At 36.4% G+C, this 25,526-nt stretch overlaps 1 protein-coding gene across 2 annotated transcripts in view; it reads left to right on the forward strand.

The window, feature by feature from the left end:
* The window catches only part of ABCC9 (ATP binding cassette subfamily C member 9), a 130,673-nt gene that overhangs the window by 82,736 nt on the left and 22,411 nt on the right, over positions 1-25,526 (forward strand). For both annotated transcript variants that reach the window (XM_077774540.1, XM_077774541.1), the window contains 9 exons: positions 847-984; positions 1,327-1,452; positions 5,604-5,700; positions 8,075-8,304; positions 8,987-9,135; positions 9,387-9,456; positions 11,517-11,674; positions 15,843-15,935; positions 20,541-20,643. In XM_077774540.1, coding sequence (XP_077630666.1) covers positions 847-984; positions 1,327-1,452; positions 5,604-5,700; positions 8,075-8,304; positions 8,987-9,135; positions 9,387-9,456; positions 11,517-11,674; positions 15,843-15,935; positions 20,541-20,643 — 1,164 coding nt within the window. The remainder of the gene's footprint in view (positions 1-846; positions 985-1,326; positions 1,453-5,603; positions 5,701-8,074; positions 8,305-8,986; positions 9,136-9,386; positions 9,457-11,516; positions 11,675-15,842; positions 15,936-20,540; positions 20,644-25,526) is intronic.

Genomic DNA, 25,526 nt, shown 5'->3' on the forward strand with positions numbered 1-25,526 from the left:
CTCCGATTGTATGGTCTGAGCAGAGGGTAAGGTTTGGGTTGTGGTTTGAGAGTAAGAGTTGTATCAGCATTTACTATCTTTTAAATAGGGTATTTTCTCAGTTTTCTAATGTGTAGAAGTCACTCAGCTAGTTTCTGGATTTCTCTCATAGAGAATCGCTCTGTGTATAGCTGCATAGTCAGAGCATCCATGGGAGGAGAGAAATTTAGGAGCCTCCTATGTCGCCTTCTTGGTCTAGAGTCTATGCCTGTTTTTATTATCTAAATTTCAACTACTAGAATTATTTTATTCTTTGTTTGGTCTATTGTGTGTTTTTTGTTTGTTTTTTTTAAGTTTATTTATTTATTTTGAGAGAGAGTGTGTACTTGAGTCGGGGAAGAACAGAAAGAGAGAGGGAGAGAGAGAATCCCAAGCAGGCTCCATGCTGTTAGCACAGAGTCCTTTGTGGAGCTCAATCCCACAAACTGCAAGATCATGACCTGGGCTGAAATCAAGAGTCAGACACTCAACCAACTGAGCCGCATAGGCACCCCTGTTTGGTCTATTGCTAAAGATTGTCAAGAAGTGTTATTTTTTGAGGTGAAGATTCTACGTATAATAATCCAAACCACTTTGGATATTGTTATTCACATTATGAATAATTTTTAAGGTGAAAGAGAAAATAAAAGCTTCATTTTTAATTTAATACCATTTCCCAACAATTTAAACATATACAGTCTGTTTTCTATAAATTGGGTATTAAGGGTAATTTGCTCATAGTTATATATATTTCTACTTTCTAGAGAAATTGAGTTACATCTAGAATATATAAAATGTTTCATATTCTCTCTATTTTACTGGTTTTAGGATGATCCATTCTCTGCCCTGGACATTCACTTGAGTGATCACTTAATGCAGGAAGGGATTTTGAAATTTCTCCAAGATGACAAAAGGACACTTGTTCTTGTGACTCACAAATTACAGTATCTAACACATGCTGACTGGGTAAGAATTTTAAAGAAATGTCATACTCTTAAATATAGAGAACAGAGTGTTGCTGGAGGGGTTGTGGGAGGGGGGATGGCTCAATGGGTGAGGAGCATTAAGGAATCTACTCCTGAAATCATTGTTGCACTACACTAGCTAACTTGGATATAAATTTAAAAATGAATAAAAAAGAATAATAAATAAATAAATAAAATTAAAGAAAGAAAAGAAATATCATTAATTTTAATATAGTCATATAAATAAATAGGCACATTGAGAAATGCTGTCTGAGATAAAAGTAATTCATTTGGCCAATTAAGGCTTTTTTGTCACAGTTCTACTAATATGTGCTTTGCTTAGATCATAGCCATGAAGGATGGAAGTGTACTAAGAGAAGGGACTTTGAAGGACATTCAAACCAAAGATGTTGAGCTTTATGAACACTGGAAAACACTTATGAATCGGCAAGATCAAGAATTAGAAAAGGTAATTGCTCATAGTTCAGAAAAGTTCAGCGTCCACTTCAGAAGAGTCATAAATATACTGTATAATTATTAAAAATTCTTTTTTTTGTTGTTTTTGGGTTTTTTTGGNATTTGTCCTTCTCTGCCTGACTTATTTCGCTCAGCATAACACCCTCAAGGTCCATCCATGTTGCTACACATGGCCAGATTTCATTGTTTCTCATTGCCATGGAGTATTCCATGGTATAGATAAACCACATCTTCTTGATCCATTCATCTGTTGATGGACACTTAGGCTCTTTCCATTAAAAATTCTTTTAAAGAAGTATTACCATTTAATATTTGATGATATAATGGTCCTCACTTGAAACCCAAAGTAATTGTGTGTGTATATGTGTGTGTGTGTATTTAATAATGTAATTAATAAATAGGCTATTTTGAAACTATGAAATTCTTTTTTTGAAACCATAAAACTCTAATGATACTTTGGATGAAGCAGTCTCAAGTTTTTAGAGGATTTTGATTTGAATTTGAACCATATTACAATTATGTGTGTTTAAAAAATAATTTTCTATTTTTTAAATAATTTTCTAAAGGATGGTATATCATTATTTTATCTTATTTTTCCTTCTGTGTGTCTCATTTTCTTCATCTGTAATATGAGGATATTTTCAGTCACCACGTACGAATGGAGGGTAGTGATCAAAACAAAATCTAAGATGATTTGAAAAAAGGAAGAGCTACAGGTGAAATTGTCAAGCATCCCTGGAATAGGGACGGGAAATGAAGAAGGTGATCAGGAGGAAATAGCAATTAACTTTTATATTGATGTAGTTTTTTTTTCTCTTTTTTCTTTCCGTTTATTTTTTAATTCTTTTACTATAATTTGCTGCCAAATTGCCTACATACAACACCCAGTGCTCTTTTTCAAGTCCATAAAGCCTTTTTGACACAATCTCATTTAATTTTCACAAATCCTTAGAAAAAAAGGAAAAACTGTGGAAAATAAGTTAAAAAAAAATGATCTCACTTTTAGAGATGAGAAAACTGAAGCCCAGAGAGGTTATGTAACTTCTAAGTTGTATAGTACATACAAGTGGTACTAGTTGGATTTAAACCCCAGTCCATAGTTAATGTAATTCCAGCATAGTATTATGTATGATGTAATATTACATTGAATGAGGAGACAACAGAGTCAGAAACCAGACTGAGTGCAATGAAAGAACAACTTGTAGTTGAAAGGTGAAATTATAAATTATATTAGTAAATTTTTGAAGTGTGTTTGAGTTGAGCCTAGGAAGTGTCCAGATTTTGGTACTCTTGCCCAGGAATGAGCATTACAAAATGAAAATTTTATATCAGCAAATTTCTGAGAATATCAAGAAATTAAAATGCCTTATTTTATAGAAGAATAAAAGGATCTATGTTTCCATAAAGAGAGGAAGATAAGAAGTCAGACAGACTCTAGCATTTCTGTCTTCTGCAGAGTTGCCAAAGACCTCAAAAACAAATTACCTAAAGAAGGAAAGATATAAGTAAAAATCTTTAAGTAGAATAGAAAAAAAATCACAGAACCATTGCAATGAAGATATTCATCAAAAAAATATACAAGGTACAATCAGCAAGAACCCACTTAGGAATTATACTGTGAGAAACTTGATTACAAATGTATTGAAATGGCTCCAAATGACATTTTTTTACAGTGACCTAGATGCCAGGGACAAAAGAATATGACGTAAACTTAAGGAGTGGGGCCACTTATGGTTTACTTTGGAAAAAAGATCTGGAAAAAAAAGAAAGAGGGAGAAAATTGTTGGCTTGATATTATGGTAATACTGACTATTAAACAAGCCAGGAAGAAAGTCCATTAAGTTGTATTTAGAAATGAAGTGATCACTTGAGATAGCATAGCTCTATAATTAAAGACACATTACGGAGTTATAAATCAGCTGGCGGAGATATGGAGCAAGTTAGCGTGTGGACAGCGTCAATGCAGTTGTGAAGTTTAACAGTGGCCAGTAAAACCCAGTATGAACCATGCACCTGTCCAAAATCCTCACCTGGCAATAGAGGGTGGTTACTGCCACCTAGGGAAGGGCAGGACCTGAAATTCATCAAAAAGAGGGAGAGTCACATTGTGGGGAAAACAATCTCTTGTTCACTTTGTTGTGTGGCAGGATCGAGTGTTTGTCTGAAGCACTGGTTCTCAACCAGGGTCCAGTTTGCTTTCTGGGGGACATTTGGCAATATTTAAAAATGTTTTGGTTGTCACAGCCGAGGGGCAGGGCTACTGGTATCTAGGAGGTTGAAGACAGGGATGCTGCTTAGCATCCTGCAGTGCAGCCCTCAGAACAAAGAGTTGTCTGACCAAAATGTCAACAGTGCCAAGGTTGAGAAAGACTAACCTAGAGCCAAAGAAGATCAAGCAAGCAGAGAAGGGTGGCGAAACAAAGTATCCTGTCACTGGGCTTTGGACAGAACTGTCAGTTTAATAAGGGGTAAGGAGGAAACAAAAGAATATGTTAAAAGGATAGCAGTGAAAACTGCAAGAAAGAGAAGGAGAAAACACTTTTAGCTGGCTTAAAATTATTAAAAATTCTAGCTTGGATGACAACCATTAACTTCATCATGATATTAAACAAAGTAAATCAGCATCATTTGATGTTTCCTCCCCCAGTCTCCAGCCCTCACCTTGACCCGATCCTTAACAGGCATTCAATAAATATTTATTATATAAATGAAACTAAATCCACATATACTTAAGACAAATATCAGCATAATTTAAAATATTTAACTTGTAATGAACATAATATGAACATTCACTTATAAGAGAAATGAGTAAAGTTTTTTTAAAGCATCTGAGATGTTAAATCTTTTGCTCACACAGCATGGAGAGTTGAACAAGAACCAAATCTTCTATTTCCCAATTTGATTACGCTACATATGAAGGATCAAGTCATCTTTAATTTTGTGTTTAATCTCATGTACAAGCATTAGTTTTCATATCATTAGGCAAAAGTAAAGCAGATACGAAATTGCCTCAAAAAAAAAAAAACACTATTCAAGAGACACTTTAGTTTTCATTCTTTTTTAACCAAGAATCTGGAAGCAATAGAGCCTTCCAGCAAGTATCCTATATCACACATGTTGTATAAGAGGCCAAAACAAAAACAACAATGATCACTACCTAGAAACTGGTTACTAAGGGTGTATTGGTTTATTGATGTAACAAACTGCAGTTGTGGGGAAGATGTGGCAAGGAAGCACATATACAGAAAGCTCTCGATTTACCACAGATTCCAAAAGTCTGTGGGTCAGTTTTTTGGAACTCAGAATGCATTTTACCGTAGAAACAAGGATATGGTCTCCCAAGCTGTCCTGCAGCAGCTGATTTAACCCACATTGTATCAGAACAGATACCACTACTCAAGTTCGAAAGCCAGGGGATGAGGGAGTTCAAGGCAGAGGAGTGGAGAAAATGAAATGCTCCTCCCTTTCTTGAGCACAGAACAAGTCTTAAGCAACCCTGAAAAATTTACAAAGTTTGTTCAGGGCACATTTCCTTTCTCTTTCTGTATATTTCCCCTTCCTTGGGCTTTCTCCTAAACTTCTAGCCACCTAAGTAACCTCATTTTTTATTTTCTTCAAAATCACCTACCTTCCTTCAGTGCCTAATGAAGTCCTTTTCTTTTGTGCGGCTACCTTAGTGAGATGCTAAAGAAACTCATTCTGATTTAATAATTTATAATAAGAGGGGATGAGTGATAGTACTTGAACCACTCTAGAACTGCATGCAGTTTTAAAGGAAGATATGTATTACCATGAATAAATCTTTAGTTAGAGAATTACAGGGAGTATCTGAAAGTGATATAAAGATAGAAGTAGCGCTGGTGGAATTGTGCTTTAGGGTGGGACGAGGTGTCCCTGTGCCTGGGGTCAGCTCCATTGTGTTGTTGCTACTTTTCCTGCCTTTCTTACTGCCCAGTACCTCTAAGCTCTGAAGCCTTACAAAGTGCTCACAAGTACTCCTATGGTAGGAGTTATAGCTCTTCTACAGAGAGCCCAAGTCTGACAAAGGTAACTAACGATTAATACATGTGGGTCACTGAGTGGTACGTCAGAATCTTCCTGTGGTTGTGAGCTTCTTGAATGACAGCACAATATTTGCTGTAGGACATGGAAGCCGACCAAACAACTTTAGAGAGGAAAACCCTCCGAAGAGCCATGTATTCGAGAGAGGCCAAAGCCCAAATGGAGGATGAAGATGAAGGTATATCTTTCTCTTATATCTGAAACATTTAAGTGGGATATGAGTGTTTTACTTTGACAACTGAAGCATGATCATAGCCGTGAAGAATACCAACCACTTCGCAGGAGGAAAGAGCTAAACCAAATATGTAATACTGAAAATGAAAAAAGAAGCAACGGAAGGGTGTACACAATCCATCAGCAGGCATCGTGAGTGGTTTCTAAGTGTGTCTCACGTGTTTGTGCTGTGTGAGAGAGAGCTGAAAGGAAAAAGCAGTATTTATAAGTAGATCTAGGCCCTTGTTCATATAACTTGGAAAGGTCTAGTAGAATGAGCAAATCAAGTTATTAATAAAATGTCAGTCTTTCAGAAATAAACAATACATGGAGAATGTGAAATCTTTATATTTGCATCATTCGTTAAGTCTTTGTGGAGTTTTCATGACAGTACAACAATGAAGAATAAGAGAATTCCACAAAAGCCATTTGTTATGTTTCAGTTTTCTGGATCTATTAAGGTACAGTAGAGAGAAAAAAAATGAGTTTCTGGAAAATTGAGGAATGAGATGAAATAATTACATTGCCTTGACATTTGTTGCCAAGACATTTATAAGATAAATCACAGTTAAGTCCTTAAGGTAAATACACTATACTTCATGTTTCCTATACAGCTTTTGCTTAAGACTGCATTTCTGCAAGCCTATTAAGAAACAGAGAAAATTATAATTTCAGGCCAAAGAACACCAAAATGTGCTATCTTTACATTTCAGATGAGAACTATTTAGTATTTCAGCAAATACTCATGGAGAGAATGAATGAATGATTAAATGAATGAATTTATTTTGCACCTTCAATTCTTTAGATTTAAAAATATTTTTAAAAGAATGTCTGGTGCTATAAACAGACATCAGCTTCTAGAATTTTAAACCAGTTATTACTAATGCACTCTAAACGTAGAGTCATGCACTCTTTCTCTCTCCAGTGTTCCAGGGGTGAGTATATGGCTGTATACTGTCCCCTGGGTTTCTGTGTTAATCCATTCTCTCAGGGATAAAATAGGATAGTACTACTGTCTTATGGGTTAAGTGAAAAAATGCGTATTCAAAAGCCCAGTATGGCACATACTTCCCACTAGTTTGCTAATCCTGGTCCTGGTCAGTATATCCATTCCAGCCACCACACATTGAATCTACCTCTACCAAAGGACAGATTATCTGAGATCTGTTCATTTACTGCTTCCATCTCAAAATATTAGGATCTTTGGTGATGCTCAGTCTTCCCATAGTGTTCGTTTTTAGATCTCTGTGGTCTGATAACCTATAAACCAAAGACAGGCTATCTATCTTCCCTACTCACAACCTGCTCAATATACAGTATTGGAATATATAACTGGATACCTGCAATGAAATGGTCTTTGGAAAAGGAAAGGATGGGAAATGAACACAGTCCCTGGACCACTCAAATAATTACATTTTGCCAATCAGAAAATGTCAAAATTCCCTGTCTTTATAATGGACTGTGTTCTTAGGAGAGCCATCTTGGGAGTTGCCAGGTGGTTTAAACACCTGTGAGGAGCTACCTGCCTACTGTCTTCTGTCCTCTGTCTTTGCCCTCTGGAAGGTTTCTTCTTGCTCATGTTCCTGCATGACCGCATCTAAAATGGGCCATATGGACCATAGATTATGCCCTTTTGGGCTATCCACAAATATCAGAATCTGTTTTCTTCTGGTGAAGTTTTACAAAACTTCTGTGGTTTTATTGTCATCACAATTTTTTCAGTAACCTTGTAAACTTCTAATCTACACTTCTGTCAGTTTGGTGTGTAATAAATTGGCAAATTATCTCATCCAGATACAGATGTTGTTTATTGTTTTGCTCATTCATTCATTCATTCTTCACCATTTTAATTTTTATTTTTTAATGTTTTTTATTTATTTCTGAGAGAGACAGCATGACCAGGGGAGGGTCAGAGAGAGAGGGAGACACAGAATCTGAAACAGGCTCCAGGCTCTGAGCTAGCTGTCAGCACAGAGCCCGACGCGGGGCTCGAACCCACGAACCATGAGATCATGACCTGAGCTGAAGTTGGACACTCAACCGACTGAGCCACCCTTCACCATTTCTAAATGAAGTTTTTCCTTGCTTAAAGCATTTAAAATTTCTAAGACTAATACTTGTATTTTTGTAAATTTGAGGGATATTTTTTAAATTTTATTTTATTTTATTTACTTATTTTTTTGCAAATAGTTTATTGTCAAGTTGGTTTCCATATAACACCCAGTGCTCATCCCCACAAGTGCCCCTTGAGGGATATTTTTATATGATGTTTTGTGGGGTAATACAAATTCTTTCTACCTGTTGACTGAGTAAAGCTTAAAATAATATTTTATTTGCAGAGGAAGAAGAAGAGGAAGATGAGGATGATAATATGTCCACTGTAATGAGGCTCAGGACTAAAATGCCATGGAAAACCTGCTGGCGGTACCTTACTTCTGGAGGATTCTTCTTGCTCTTTCTGATGATTTTTTCAAAGCTTTTGAAACATTCAGTCATTGTGGCTATAGACTACTGGCTGGCCACATGGACTTCAGAGTACAGTATAAATAATACTGGAAAAGCTGATCAGGTATAGTGAATTCTGTTTTTAAATCATCAAGGAAATAAATGCTGAGATTAACAGTGATACCCTTTTATTTAGTTTGATATTAGTAGCCCAAATGTCATAGGATTTTTGTAACGATTCAGTAAGTTAATTAGAACAAGACCTGAAATAGAATGAACTGTCAAAATGGAATTTATGATGATAATTTTTGTGTTTTAAAGCTTATTGTAAGAAACATTTAATCGTAATGTTTGGATTTGGATTAGGGGAGGTATATGAACATGATACATGTGTGTGCGCGCGCGCACACACACATGCTCATGTGTAACTTCTACACGAGACTTTTGTTGTTGTTTTAATGGTATTGATTTTAACTACCTATGCCAAATGTATTAGCTGGTCATTCTAAGATTAGGGACAGGAAGAAAAGATCTATAGTATAGAAACCCAAGAATATTTCAAACCTGAAAACACACTCCAGTGTTTCATCTGCCCTTAGGCAAACCTTGGAAGAGAGTAAAGGAAATAGGTGGGGGACTTGGCTTTAGGACTACTGTTGCAGTACTGTCTTTAGTTCTCCAAAAACTGCTCTCCTTCAACTTTTTAAATTGACACAAGATAATGAAGTTGAAAATACTGTCTGATTGAATATTTGGTGTTCTAGTAAGGAAAAACTGTGCCTTTTTGTGTGTTGGTTGTTTTTTAGACCTACTATGTGGCTGGATTTAGCATACTTTGCGGAGCAGGTATTTTCCTCTGCCTTGTTACATCTCTCACTGTAGAATGGATGGGCCTCACAGCTGCCAAAAATCTTCACCACAATCTCCTCAATAAGATAATTCTTGGACCAATAAGGTAAAAAAAAAATAACTAATTTCTTACTTTTTCACACAAAATCATAAAACATGATTTTTTTAAAAAGCATCTTTAAGTGAAATGTGAAATTTTAGTGAGTTTGTCCAGTCTTTGGACAAATGAATAGGAACCTTCTCATTTACTTGACTTTAAGATGTCTATTAGTAGTGCTCAGGTTCCAGATAACTTAGTATTATCTTACGTTCCAGTGTATGTGTATCATACATTCCAATGTGTTGTTGATTGCCTAGATTCTTTGATACCACCCCCCTGGGACTGATTCTCAATCGCTTCTCAGCTGATACAAATATCATTGATCAGGTAAGTGCCTGAGTTACTTCTAGGTTCAAAAATAATTTTTTCAGTATAAGCAAAGTAACATTTAAGGTAAACCACGATTCCTGTTAACCATAGAGGATATCTAAAACTTAAATGAAAGCCTATACATAGTTATATCAATATTATATTATATGCATAAATTATTTCTAGAGTAAAACCTTAAAGGAAAACCTTAATTCAAAATAATTTGTGTGTGTAGAAGAGGATACTTAGGGAATCAGCATGAAATAAAGAGAAATAACAAAGAATAAATTAACAAAACTTTTATTTAAAAAAAGGAATAATTTTGTCAGTGTTGTATCTCCACTTATAGTAAAGTTCTTAAAAGTTTAGTATTGATGCAGAGTGTCTTCCAGAAGCAGAGGATAGAAGCAAAGGATAGAATGCCAAGCTGTCTTAGAGGTCCTTTACTTCAACTAGATGGGCTCTTAAATGAGGCAATGGTGTGGTATTTTAGAAAATATTGCAGGGATGCCCAGTTTAGTTTTAGATCCTTATGCCTCTAGAACTTGGTCCTGAAGTTAAAGTTCTCAAACTCTAAAACCAGATCACTTCAAGAAGAGACCTCTTAGTATAACTGGACAAAAGAATCCATCAAATCTAGCACTTGTCTTTTCTGATTTTTCAGAGTTGCCTTAGGAATACCTAAATTACCCTCAATTTAGAAAAAGGATGCTTGATGCATGCAGCTGACTAACAGTATGTCGAAAACTTTTCATGTTTTCATTGATGTCAGTCACAATGCATCTAAAACTCTTAATAAGGAATGAATATGGGAAAAGAAGAGAAAAAACAGCCCTTATTTGGACATGATTGCCACTTGGAGAGTCCTAGACAATGGTTACAATGAAAAACCAATTTGAACCTTCAGAAGAGTGTCTGCATAAGGTGTATAATAAAATTTAGTAGCTTTTGCTACACAACATAAAAAAATTAAGTGAACAATAAATTCTATTCATAATAATGACAAAAACAAAAATATAGAGAAACCTTATATGAAGAAAAGACATCCAACAATCCTGGAAATCCTAAAAATCCTAAATAGAGAAAGAGAATTTCAATTTCCATTTCAGATACCCAGAAAACAGTATAAAAATAAAATTCTCTGGTGATCACAGAAAACAAGTGGGTCAAAAGAGCACAATGGAGAACTCAGAAACATCAGCATATGGAGAGATTTAACATAGGATAAGTGTGACACCTGAAATCATTAAGAAAGGATTGTTTTTTCGATAAAGGATGTTGGGACAATTAGCTATCCATAAAATACAAAGCAAAGAAATAAATATAGCCATATAAGAACATAAAGCTATAAATAAAATGTGGGAGAGTAGTTTTAGAATTTTGGGGTGCAAGAGGGCTTTTCTGTGTCTTACACACAAAACTGAATAAGGAAAAAAAGGTCAAGAGAAATGACTATATAAAATTTTAAACTTCTATTGAGCTAAAAGCATCAGAAACAAATTTAAAATATAATAGATTAAGTGGGAGAAAAGCTGGTAACATATATAAGGCAAGAGGAAAACATCTATAATCTATAAGGAGCATCTAAAAATCAAAAGGAAGGTAAATAATACAATCAAAAACATGCAAAGGGTATGAGCAAGCAGTTACAGAAAATTAATGTAAATGTCTTACCAGAGAGAAATAGCTGTTTTTTAATTGTAGCAGCCATTCAAAAGAGAGAAATTTGTATATTGTTATGTGGGAGGATTTATAATCTATCTTGTCAGTGAAATAAAACAAGATCACATAGACGAATAAGAGTTATAGTATAGTGCCATTTACATGAAATTGCCAAGATAAATAGACCAATATACTGACTGATAGTAAGTAGATGGGTAGATAAATGGATAAATATACTAAATTATGTGAAGTGAGTGAAGTTGGAGTGAAGACTTGCTTACAACGAAAATATTCATATACTACCTTTGTAACTAGTTACATAAGTTAACATTAATATAAAATGAATATTTTATTGCATTGTTACCAAAATTTTCTTTGAGCTCAAATGTTTTCCTTTCAAACTACCTTCTTAATAGCACATCCCTCCAACTTTGGAATCTCTAACTCGCTCAACACTGCTCTGCCTGTCTGCCATTGGCATGATTTCTTATGCTACCCCTGTGTTCCTGGTTGCTCTTGTGCCTCTTGGGGTCGCCTTTTATTTTATCCAGAAATACTTTCGAGTGGCCTCCAAGTAAGTAAAACAAAGTTCTGCTCATTTTCAAAAACCTATATATTTGATTTACTGTGATCCAGATGTGCTGTAGTGTTTTTCAAGATTAGGGATGGAATTTGAAATGCAACCTACTTTTAACATGATAAAACCTATATTATGCTTCATTTGGAGATTTATTACAATTGTTTCTATAATTGGTTGTGTAAGCCTTCCACAGCTCTGTGTATATATTAACGTGTGGATTTGGCCTGTTGAGTTTTGAATCCACAAACTATGCCAAGTTTTCATTCTATGGTCCTTTTGCTGAACATAGCATTGACAGAAAACTTGTAAGTTCAAGCATAGTTCCAAAGGGTAAGTGATTTAATATTGCTCTCTTCCACAAGTGGGAAAAAAGGATATAATATTGTAAGTTGCTAAAATACATTCTATAACAAACTAGAAGAATTTAAAAAGGTTAAAGAGATAAGTCAGAGTGATGACTAGAAAAGTACATAATCTTGAGTGTCTGATAGGAGAGCTGTAACTTTAAGAGATTGGAACTTTTCAGATTGGATCATTTAACACGTACTTGAGTATCCAACCGGATATAAATAAAAGTAGCCATGAATCTTAAATTCTTCTATTAATATAAGATTTATCATTTGCCGAGATTTAACCATAGTTAAATGAAATGTAGTACCAGTTGTTTTAAAATTTCCAGTTTAACTTTGAAGTCTTGCTATAAATAGTATACTAAATTTTATATCATTGCAATAATGACTTTATTTCAACAAACACTTATTAAGCATTATTGTGTTGAAAATGCTTGTGTAGGTCATGTGGCAGATGAAGAGACCCACCTGACAAGAACCTGTTCTTGAAAAACTTAGAATCTGGGGAAAATAAAGCATATATATAGTAATCCTTGTATGGAGATTAAGTGCTGAAATAAGAAGGTAGATATTGAGTTTATTCAGTAAAATGAAAATATTTAATAGGACTTGAGGGAAAGGAAGATGATGAAAATTTGGGGAAGGTAGCAAGAAAAGCCAAGATTATAGTTGAGAGTCTCTCTGTGTATCATATGACATTTTTTTTTAATTTAAAAAATATGGTTGTTTCTCTCTAGGGGCTATGAGTTAGGGTCCTTCAAATGTTACAGATCTGTATTAAGTCTACAATGTTTTTTGATTCCCAGCCTCATCCTATTTCCCTGTAGCAAATTCAGACCAAAAGGGAGAAGTTTGTCATCAGTTAACTCTTTCATTTCTTGTGGTACTATTGCAGCTGCTGCTTGGAAGAGGGGCAAAAAATTTAGTTACTGCATTTCTGCTGTTTCCAAATATGCCCTCACCTTCTCACCATTAAATATTACAGTCATGTCTTACTTCAGTCACATATTCATATGGACCTATTATTGCCCCATTTACAATACGAATTGAGTGCAAAGGCCAGGCAAATATTCCTAGTCATTTATAAATTGGGTGAATTCTGTTTATTATAAGAAGGAATAATCTATTGTTAGCATTGGTATTAAGTAACCAAAATATGGAGGAGATGATCGCCTTTAAAGAATTAACACTAATAGGGGAGCCTGGGTGGCTCAGTCAGTTGAACGTCTGACTTCGGCTCAGGTCATGATCTCACAGTTCCTGAGTTCAAGCCCCATGAGTTTGAGCCCCTCATTGGGTTCTGTGCTAACAGCTCAGAGCCTGGAGCCTGCTTCAGATTCTGTGTCTCTCTCTCTTTCTGCCCCTTCCCTGCTCACGCTGTCTCTCTCTCTTTCTCTCTCAAAAATATATAAACATAAAAAAAAGTTTTAAAAGAATTAACACTAATAATGGATTACAAACCGTTCTTATTTGAAATTCTTTTGAAAGTGAGCAAATATGGGCACATTACATTAAATTTCACAGACAAAAAAAAAAATTGCTTCTGATGTTGAGGCTCCACCAGACTCACTCATGTTGAAAAACTCAAGCAGCTTAACAGACTGCTTTCTAAACACCACAATGAATTAAAATGGGAGACAGGAAATGTCATGGAATTTGGAATATCTGAAATCAAAGAACTAATGTGTGGTTAGCTCTGTAAGGAAGTGTTTCATACTTACAAGAATACACGGTCAAGTTATACCCTCACCGTTTTTGGTTTCACAAAATGTAGTCCTATAAACAAAGATTTCCCCTTCCTAATTTTTTCCCTTCACAACAAACCTCAAATGTAGTGACCACCTGTTGTGTCAAATTTACAAATAGCCACTTAATTTTATGTTTAAAAAGTAGCAAGCTACTCACATTCCTTCATATTCATTTTCTTCCTCTCCTCTTTCTTTACTTTCCCTCTTTCTTTCTCTCCCCTCCTCTGCAGTTTCTAAAGTGAACAAATGCATTGCAGGAACTCAAAAGAGATTTGCATTTGTTTGTGGGATGATATAGGCTGCCTAGAATGGCCCAAGATAGTTGTTGAAGATTAAAGCAACAGTATAATTCAGTTGGCTCTGGAAGGTGACTGTTGATGCCACTACTCTAAATCCTCAATCCCCCAAACTTAAAAATGGGCAGAAAAAAAAGACTGAAAAGAAAAACGAGGGATGTTTTGAAGCAGATAGTATAACTCTTAGCCTATTTTCGAGAAATGTTAGCTTACATGATTTAAGGATATATTTTCATGAATAGTGTGCATCTTTATGAAAAGGATGATTGGGGGTTGGCCCACAAAACATACATTAGATATTATATAGGTCCTTGGAGGACCTATGAATAAAAGTTCCATGAAGGCGGGGATTCAAATTCACAGTGGCCAAAGGCAAACTCTTTGTCTTTGTCTTCAAATTGCTTTGTTCCATGTCCCCCACCCTGGTAAATAACACTATCATTTGTTGAGTCTGCTAAAGCTAGAAACAATCAAACCATATTTGACTCTTCTCGCTCACTCACCCTGCTACAACTCACTGATTGTTATAGTTTAGAAGCCTGCTTCTGGAAGACTATCTCACAATCCTCCCCCATCTTAAATCTCACTAGCTTCACAGTAATTCAGAACTTTAAAAAATCTCTGAGACAGGGGGCGCGTGGGTGGCTCAGTCGGTTAAGCCTCTGACTTTGGCTCAGGTCATAATCTCACGGTTCGTGGGTTTGTGGGTTCAAGCCCCGCATTGGGCTCTGTGCTGACAGCCAGCTCAGAGCCTAGAGCCTGTTTCAGATTCTGTGTCTCCCTCTCTTTCTGACCCTCCCCTGCTCATACTGTCTCTCTCTTAGAAATAAGTAAAACATTAAAGAAAAATCTCTGAGACAGACTATCCTAACTCATTTTTCTCCTTCATCCTTTATAGCCTCCCAAGTTATGCTGCTTAAGCAAAACCTAATCATTTTATTTCTGGTCTTCAGTGATTTTGTCCAGCCCACTCAGGATCTTCTACCATCTAGTCCCACCTCTCCTTTACACAACCTTTCTCCACCTCAGCATTCACAAAGGATTCTGAGTCCCAGCCAGACTGAACTTGCTAGGTGCTTTAGCTCTTGTGTTTGCTCTTGTTCCCATTAGCTGGAATGTACTTCTTGACTGTTTGGTTGAAGCCTTCCTCAAAGCTTGATGAGATTTGGCCTAAATTCCACCTTCTCAAAAAAATATAACTCATCTTCTAGGTATGAATTAATCATCTATTCCTGTGTCCCCATAGCAGTTTACTTTAGTTGTTATACCAAGCAAATAGTTGGGGGTTTTTTTGTTTTTTGTTTTTTGGGTTTTTTTGTTTTGTTTTTTTTTTTGAGAGAGAGAGAGAGAGAGGGAGCACATGCATGTGCAAGCAAGGAGGGGCAAAGGAAGAGGGAGAAAGAGATTATTAAGCAGGCTCCATGCCCAGTATGGAACTCAATGCTGGGCTCTATGTCACAACCCTGAGATCATGACCAGAGCTGAAATCAAGAGTCGGATGCTTAACTGACTAAGCCACCCAGGTGCCCTGCAAGTAGGTTTTGTTTTTTTTTTTTTAACAAAACATTATATATTTGATCTGGACCAAAATTCATTATGTACCCATCTTCCTCTTCTTCTTTAGATTATCAGCTGTTAAAGTTTTTGTTAACTGGGTTCTAGAAGAAATAAGTTGCAGTGACAAATAAAAACCCTACTTGAGGATGAACACAATAGCCTCTGAGCATGAATGCTTAAGAAGTTAATTCTGCACTTTTCTCTGCTCTAGGGACCTCCAGGAACTTGATGACAGTACCCAGCTCCCTCTGCTTTGCCACTTCTCAGAAACAGCTGAAGGACTCACCACGATTCGGGCATTTAGGTGAGTAAACATGTTTTCATTTTGTTGATTAGGTCATTACATCATCAACAAATATTAATCTACAAATAACTGATAACTGCTACCATTTTTTTGGATGCCCACTGTGTGCATGGCAATGTTCTAAACTACAAGAAAGAAAAATATGGCAATAAATGTTCAGAGTTAGTTTAATCACCTGAAATTTTAACTAAAATAAAGAAAGAATGAAATACCATATTGGGAAGACACTAGCTATATAATGTAGACCATGCTTTGCAAACCCTAGCCTCAGTTTCCTCATCTGTGAAATGGATAAATCAACTCTCCTTCTTAGGGTCCTTGGGCTAATTGACAAATGCATGTGAAGCATTAACTGCAGTGATTAGGAAAAAGCACTTAATAAACAAGTTAAAATGAATGTACTCTAGATAATAATAAAAGAAATATTATTAAATCAAGGTTATTTTAGGATTTAATCCATGTTCTTCAATGTTGGTAAATAGTGATAATCCAAGCTTTTGATCAAGAGTGTTTGCTTAACACTTAAAAACCTATCTGCTCCTATTTTCCTTGTTCAAGTAAACTCAGAAAAGAAGGTGGCCCCACTGAATATTTCATTTAATCTTGGAAATTGACGTGTTAAAGTATTATGTCTTCTCACAACTCTAAATGCAAATATGTAACAATTTCAGTTAGAGATTTTTCTAACCTAAAAAAATTTATTTTATATGTATAAACTTGAGTCAGAAAGAATATAGAGAGGCACCTGGATGGCTCAGTTGGTTAAGTGTCTGACGTCAGCTCAGCTTGTGATCTCATGGTTCATGAGTTTGAGCCCTGTGTCAGGCTCTGCACTAATGGTGTGGAGCCTACTTGGGATTCTCTACCTCTCTCTTTGCCCCTCCCTTGTTTGCTCTCACACACACACACACACACACACACACACATACACACACTGTATCTCTCAAAATAAATAAATAAACTTTTAAAAAGTAAAAATATAGAGCTATAAACATCCACAACGTGTATCACAGAATTTCTGCATAAATCTACTTGGACTTCATCATGAAACATTCACATTTTCTGCAATGGTGTGTTATACCATCAGAGTGCCTCTTATTGGAGATGGCAAAATTATTTATTTACATTGAATGTAGGTATTAAGACAAAGTTTGTATACCAGCAATGGCCAACAGTACTCATAAGTACATCATATTAAAGATTACACTTTTCACCAAATAAGTCCTTTCAAGTTAATTTATTTGAGTATTGAACATATGTTAGGTACTACTCTTGATGTGGATATTTAAAGATGACAAAAACATGGCTTTCCACTTCCATCCCAGCTAAATAACACAAAGAAAACAAGTGGCATTGCAAGTGAGGGGCAAGAAATGACTGGATTCAGACAAGCTGATCAGTAAGACAATAGGATACTGATGGATTCAACATATAATAGCCTCTGCTCTCTTTTCTCTCTGAACAGGGTGAGGTTAGTTTCTAAGAGGGAGAGGACTAGAATCAGGTAAATTGTCATGAAGGAAATGATAGTTCAGAATGAGAGGAACTTGACCAAGAGTTAAGGTTTAGTCTTTTCATTTACCTTTGTCACTAGACATAAGAACAGAATTTAGCATGACTATTCCTTTTATATGGGAAGAAGTCTAGATAGTTGTAAGAAGAACCAAATATTATGTGTTAAACCTTCACAGCTTGAATTATGATTGGAAGAAACAAGAGACAACTTTTATATAGAAGTATCTGCATCATATTCATCCAGATTTACATCTTCCAGGGTTCCTTCCTAAAGTAAACATTAAATACCACAAGTATCAGCATTTTTAAAACAAAGGAAATTTCAAAATGTGGGGCTAGTCCTGCTGCCATGAATAAAATTCTAGAGTCTTTATATTTGGTGCTTGTGGTCAAGAATCAAACAAGTTCTTTTCCATCCATTTCTTCCTTTCTTTCAGGCTACCCAGATCCCCAGAGTCTCCAGCTCTTTTGGAAAGTTAGTATTTACTGATTAGGCTGCTTTTCCTCCCCTGCATTCAGGGATCTCGGTGTACTCACATGCAACAGAGTACTCCCTCAAGTAGTTTACCACGAAAGTATCACAGTTAAATTAGACTGAGATTTCAGTGACCTTTCCTATTTTTTTTTTGTCCAAGAGAATAAAGGTCTAAGAATGTTCAGAAGATGAGCTGGATGTGGATGAAAAGATACAGACGAGTGTGTCAAAGTTTCCATTAGGAAAACAGAAGGTTTCTTGCCAAATAGAAACACACAGAAAGAATGTTCACTGCATTTCCACCCCTCCCCTCTCGCTGCTGCTTCAGACCATTGCCAATTCCATTTACAAACTCTTTAAGAGTCTATCTGAAACAATATCCCAAAACTAAATGAAGAGTAAGAAAAGTCCCAGACAAAGCACTTTGTCAGAATAAAGTATTTGATGTTTATCTCACATGTAGCCCAGTGGCTTTGGTCCAATGGGCGCCACCTCCAAACTCTCCACCACCACTGTGCTCTGGAGAGAGAACCCTGTCTTGAGCCCTGGAACATGAGTTTCCTTGTTTCTGTGCCTTTGCTCATGTTGTTCTACTGCTTCCAGTGCTTCGTTCTCTCTTGTTCACCTGAAGAATTCAGCTCATCCTTCAAAACCTCACTCAGACCATCCCCCCTCCCCCAAGTGCTTCATGAAATTTTGCTTAATACTCCTTCTCTCCCCATCCTCCACCTCATTCCCTGACATCCCGACCCTCTGGTCAATACAAATCACCCTCTTCCTTAATGTTCAAGTAGCATTTTGTGCACAGGGTTGTTATAACTAGATTCTGTGCTGTGCCCTCCTTGCTTGTTAATACCATGTTTATCTCCTTCACTAAAGAAGGGGCTCCTCGGGGAGAGGTTACATCTTGTTCATGTAGATATTCTAATGACTTACTTAGAGTCAGTGCTTGCTAAGTGCTTATGAATGAGTGGATGAAAATCGACCTAACACCGCAAACATAGAAAGATGTGCAATTCATATCCACTGACAATTCATATCCACTATCTCAGTGAATCCTGTAATCCTGTGAGCCACCTACCTTTATGTTATTCACTCTATTCCTCTCTAAAAGAATCATCACAGGACAAGGTAGCCATGTTCCTCTGACTGCTCAGTCCCCCTTGAATGTGTTCAGGGCAGATCCCCCCATACATGGCATTTAGATCAAGGCTGCAAAGTCATAACTCAAAGTGAGGTAATTATTTGGCTCCGATTGCCAAATCCTTTGATTACTGTAGATCAGATGTTGCTGTTTGACTCAGTTATCTGATTTATCTGGTTTGGCATATTGGAATGATCAGATTGATTGGACAGATATCAGATATCTGCTTTATATTGGCCTGTATAGATGGCTTCATGAGCCAAGGGAACACCCCATCCAGGACTTTTTCATTCTTTGATGTAGTGATGGTTTAATATAAAGTTTTGCAAATTGATTTGAAGATTTGGGGAAACTTAAGGTAATCTTTTATCAAACAGGAATCATTGTTAAGCTGTCAAATGAAATGTGGCTATTCCTCACAAACGCAATGCATAGTCAAGCAGTCCATGTAAGAATAGTCATGGCCACAGAGAGTGAATAGGACCACATTTTGATCTGGCATTTCCTCCAGCCTTCAAGCCAGTTATTTTGATTATATTATCCAGCTTTCCATTGTTTTGGTTATTCAGGGAAAGTAATTGAAAAATGAAAAGAAGCTATTTTTGTTATTTAGATTTATCAGCATGTAGCATGAGTTTTGTGAGAGAATAGCTCACATGTTCAAATGGATAAGATTTTTCTTAGAGGTTTCGTTTATAACATGGATTACACAGAATTTGGTCTGATGGTGTTGATTTCCAAGAATGAACTTAATTTGGTCACGGATCAATATCTAAGCTGAATATGTCATAAAACTCTTCAAGTACCATAGACTAAGAGCTCCTTTCATTTTTGCAATGGCCATCCTTACAAATATTTTAGAATATTGAGCGTAAGATATCTCATCTAGCAAGAACATTTGCCACCTCCAATGACCTCCATCGTCTACTTCGTGCCATCCAGTTTCCTTCTTTGGTTCCCAGAAATACCGGCAGCAGGAGATATTTAAAAGTATATCTTTTCCTGTTACATGTGCATAGTTTCCTATCTTGCCTGGTCCTTGTCCAGAACCTCCCACCCAACTCTGTGTCATTGGGAAAAGTAAACTGTGCAATAAAAAGTAGGCATATTGCATTTCTGTACAACTTACTCTGGTTTTTGTAAGGCCCTTGCAACATAGGCCATGCCTTGTTTTTGTGGCTACAAAATTATGTGGAAGTTTATGAAATGATCTTTAATAGGAATTTGTCATCCAAAAGCTTCCTTTTCATAGCAGGGGCGTAAGAAAGGAAGAAACACCGAATCACACTCTCTCTAGTAAGCGTGCAGCAAAGCAGTAGCAGCTGGCCTTTATTTTGAAGTCGGAGTCCATTTACTAGTTACCCCATCAGTTTGTCACTATGTTGAGTAAATAGTGTAGTAGTAAGTGTGACTGTTTCTTATTATTTCTCCTGTTGTATGGCTAACATGATTATATTTTTGTTTTCTACAGGCATGAAACCAGATTTAAGCAACGTATGCTGGAACTGACGGACACAAACAACATTGCCTACTTATTTCTCTCGGCAGCCAACAGATGGCTAGAGGTCAGAACGGTACGTTCATTTCATGATTTCGAAATGGAAACCAAACAAAGAAAGGGGGCTGATGCAAAGAGGGAGACAGTCGTAAAAATTAGTCTTGCACTGAGATTCAGCACTAACTTCACTTTTCCGGACGTTAAAGTAGCTCAGGTTTGTTTATGTTACAGATGAAATTTGTCATAGTGTTTTAGCTAATGGCAAGACAAATAGCCCAAAAAGCAAAAATTCATTTTGTGTTCATTAGTCTCTAGATTACATAAGTTAATGGAACGGCAAATGTTTGTATAACTTCGGGTTTTTTTTTTCAAAAGAGCAAATTTGACAAGTGAACAGATGTACTCGTTTTCCTTCATTGAGCAGGACAAGCCTGGAAGAGATGGTGACTTTCTATGTTTTAATCCAGTGGAGGGTCACGTTAGCACAAAACAAAAAAAACTGCAGTGAATCATCTGGTGCCTCCTTCTTCTATCCTTTATCAAGTAGGAGAATAGGCACTTGCTTTGGCATCATGCAGACTTGAATCTAGCAAGTTAGTTAATTTATTTGAGTCCTGTTCCTCATCTGTAAAACAGAAACCAGAATATGGAGATATTGGGATGAAAAATAGTAAGTCCCCAATTCACTGATTAGCAAATGCACTCAACAAATGTCTTTTTAATGAATGGATGAATAAATAAATGAATGGAAACAGCACCTACCCTGGTAAGTGGTTCATAAGCCAACCAGCTGGAGTATGAACCAAGAGATGACGGAGATACAAGTTCCAGAAAGAAAGGAAGTGTAGTTTCCAGACTGGTCTGCATAATCTGCACTATAAATAAGCTGTTTTGGTGGTAATGATGAGTTGTCTGTAATCTTTTTTAAAAAATAATTACCTATCCATTTGTCAAGAAAAGTAAGTTTATCTGTACTATTGTAAAGACATTGCATCTAGTAGTTAAACATCCCTACTGTATGCAGGCTTTCAAACTCAACAGACCAGAGAGGGCAGATAGTGAAAGGAATTTGATGAGGTTGAGATGAAGGAGTCCAGGTTATAATGTTGAGTTGTTGATGGATGGGTACAGATTGATATAGATTCTTGGACACCTCCCACCCCGGCTATGAGCTTTAGTTGTCATGATTTTCCACTAGTTTAGATATTCTTTTCCACTATATTAATTATAATATAGAACTCAGTGACATAAGACAATTATATTTTACAAATATTATATAGGAGCATTGGCTGTTGATAAGAAATTCCTTCCAGGTAGCTGTAGGGGCAGGGCAAAATGTCTGCTGAATTACCTATATATAGATAGCATGAAGGCAGATGAAATACTGCCTAGAATTTATACCAAAACTAAGACCTTATTTCTAGATTCTATCCAGACCCTAATTCCTCATTTTAAGCTTCTGTTTGTTTGTTTAAATTTGTTTTCTCTAAGGAAGAAAAAAAACATCATATCTGAATAACATATATGAAATAGCTTAATGAAAGAATGTCCCCAAATCACAAGGGAAAATATCAGTAGTTACCTTTGTTATCTGATTTTTCTTGACTTGGAGATCAAGCGTGTTTTTTAAGGGGCAAGTGTGTTTGCTTTGGACTTGAGGTGAATGTCTGACTTGACTCCTGTTTCTGCTCTTCAGCACTTCCTACTGTCAGGTTAATGGACAAGTGTTTAACAAGAATCTTCAAGCAAACCATATGTTCTGCTCTCATAGCCAGAAGACAAGATATTAGAACCCTCAGACTGCCAAAAAAGGGGAGGCCAGGAAAAATTAGAGAGGAAGAGTAGCCAGATTCAGAATGGCTTAGTTCAGTTTGACTCACGGCCCATTACTTTAATCCCCAAGTGAAAAGGCTGTGGACCAACGTGAATGTAAAAGAATTCCAAATGTAGAAACCGAAAGAAACACTGATATTTGAAATAGGAAGGGCAGACTTTGCTATCCATTTTATTTCTTTATAATACATGTGTTGGTATGTCTTGTCTTTGTTTTCTGTGTATTATGATCCTTCCAATTACCAGATCCTTCTGTGTATTATCATCCTTCGAATTACCAGAGCTCTCCCTTAAAAACAAATACAAAAATCAATAAGGAACCTTTTGCTTCTATTTCTGATGGGTAAAGGTAAATTTTGTAAGGAACTTGTTGATTTATTGCAAAATTCCTGGCATATCTGTGGACAGAAATCAAGTTCCACAGTCTTTTGGGTATGATTTGTCTCCTTTGCCTTTGTGTGTGTCAATAAGTTTATATAGGTATGAACACACACACACACTCACATACATATACACCTCTAGACAACCCACAGTGATCCAGCTTAAAACTAGTCAGATTCACTCTTTCTGTTTTTTCTGAGTACATTGAGAGTGTTCATTAGAACCAGGATGTTATTTAGAATATGTAGATATCAGAATATTTCTTTGAATATAAATACTGTAATCCAAAAACATGTGCTACAGTAGGAGTCTTGAATAAATAACTAGATAACTCCTATTAGGAAATAACGTTACTCCCAATTGTACACATATAAATGACCTCATTACTACTGTGCTCCTGTGGGCATGTCCACATCACTGGAGACACAACTTCAGTTTGAAATAAATGGATCTCATGTCAGAACGTGAATTTTGAGATGTAGGATCTTGGAAACTAGGGTGTGAACTGTTTTCTGACCCCTACAGCTGTGGACATATTCTGCCTTGTAAGTCATTAAAAAAAGTAATGAAAACGTCTGTTTGGTCCAGTGAATCTGTATTGATCTTACTTAACCCACAGTATTGACATAACTCCTCCTTTCCCTATTCTTTGCCATATCACTCAGTAAATCAGAGCAGAAACACAACTAAAGTGGTACAAGGAAAGTTAAGGCATTGGGCATAAATCGGAAGAAGCAAGTGTTTGCTCTTCTGTGTGAGGGGAGATCCTGATGCAGATCTAGGGATTTCACCAACTCTAATTCAAAGACTCATCATCTTAATGAAGAGAAAGAGGAGAAAATTTATCATGGCTTTCTGTGGCTATTTTTCACCTCCCTTCCTCTTCATTCTCAATCCAAGCTTTTGGAGGCAATGTCACTGGATTCCCTGGATAGAAAATCTCCAGAGGAAAGGAAAGGAAACCAGGGAAAAACACCTCTTGTGGGATTCAGGAAGATCCATGAGGCCCATCCAATTTTTGTTCATGCTCTAATTTATTCTAAATATATGGCTCTCGTTTCTTTCCCTGATCAACTTAACTGAGAGTTAAGACAATCACAAGTTATCCCCCTTCTCTGAGTGAACAGCTTTCCCTACAGAAGACGCAGCTCTAACCAGCATGTTCATTTCATACTCCTTCTGAATTAAGAAAAAAGATAAAGGTCACCATACACTCACATCGAAAAGGGACAAGAGTCTAAAAGAATAAAATAATTTGACTGGAGGAAAAGTAGCAAGACTGTGACCACCCAGGTTGCTTTGGCAGAGAGGGAGCGATTTTCCTGTGAGTGCCAAGTGGAAGGCCACAATCGTGTGCAGAATGTCACTTCAGCCTAACCTTTGCATGCTGCTGACGTTCTCTGGTCCAGCACGGCGTTTTCTCTTCAGCCCTCTGCACTAAACACTTCCAGTTCTTTGGCACCAGTGTGTCCATTTGCGAAAATTGTGTAACTCTATCTAAAGGCTGCCCTTCCAAGGCTTTGTCTTGCTGTGTGGTGAAAGGATAAAAGAAAATTCACATCAGGAAGCCAAAAAGAAGAAAGGAAGAAAGGAAGAAAGGAAGGAAGGAAGGAAGGAAGGAAGGAAGGAAGAGAAAGAAAGAAAGAAAGAAAGAAAGAAAGAAAGAAAGAAAGAAAGAAAGAAAGAAAGTCTTTAGAATCAACAGGCTAAAGTGAAAATAGTCTTCAGGGTGAGCTTGCACAAGAGCCTGTTTTATGAAACAACGCAAAGCTTTTTTGTGTGTTCATAACTCCACAACAGACAGGTGTGCACTGATCTTATAATTTGGGGGCTCAAATATATCCTCCCAGATGCTCAGTGGTACCATAGAGTAGTACTTCCGAGAGCTACGTAAAGAAAGAGGTTGCATCACTATTAACTATGTTCAAGTCTGTTTTATAGAATTACAGTTTTCACTATAATCCCATAGATAGATAGTTGCCATCAAATCACTAGAAATCCAAGAAGAAACCTCTTTTGACTTTGAAAATCAAAGGCTTTTCTTCTGGAGGGGAGTGTTGAATTCACAAACTCGATGGAAGTTATAATTTATCACTAACCAGCCAGATGAAAATGTCCTCTGATGGGGCTCTCTTTGAGAACTGGCAGTCACATAATCAGTCGCTTCTATTTTTTCAAACTGAATTTGTCATTCCATTGTATCATTTGGACCACAGGTGCTTTTTTGTTTTCAGTGAATTAATTGATTAGGATGTGAAAGGACTTAGCAGTAGAATAAATGCTGCCTAGAGACTCCTAAGTGTTTGCTCTCCTGTGTGAGTTATTCAGACTAGCAGCTTCTCCTTTCTTAATTAATTGCCTTGAAGCCATTTTGTTGTTCACATATTTGCAAAGAAAGAAAAGAAGGTGTAACTGTAGAATCTCTTCGTAATTCATAACATTGCTTAAGTTTAACGGTAAAGGAAGCGAAAAATAGGGAGCTAACATAAGCTCTTACATTATCCATCAATTTTTCACACCTATACTCTTGTCCTATTTGAAGGGAAGTTAATAGAATTTAGTGATTTTGCTATGAGTTCTCATTCTAAACATTGTACACAAAGGAGCTTCCTTTATTATGCAAATCAAGTAAAATTCTGATCAAATGTCTCTAAAAAATTCCAAATTTATTACAAAAAAATTTCTTTGAGGTGTGGAAATAATCCAGGAGTAAACTGAAAATATCAAGTTTGCTAAAACTGGATG

This window comes from Crocuta crocuta, unplaced genomic scaffold (genome assembly GCF_008692635.1).
Source record: "Crocuta crocuta isolate KB4526 unplaced genomic scaffold, BGI_CrCroc_1.0 scaffold176, whole genome shotgun sequence".
Classification (NCBI taxonomy): domain Eukaryota; kingdom Metazoa; phylum Chordata; class Mammalia; order Carnivora; family Hyaenidae; genus Crocuta; species Crocuta crocuta.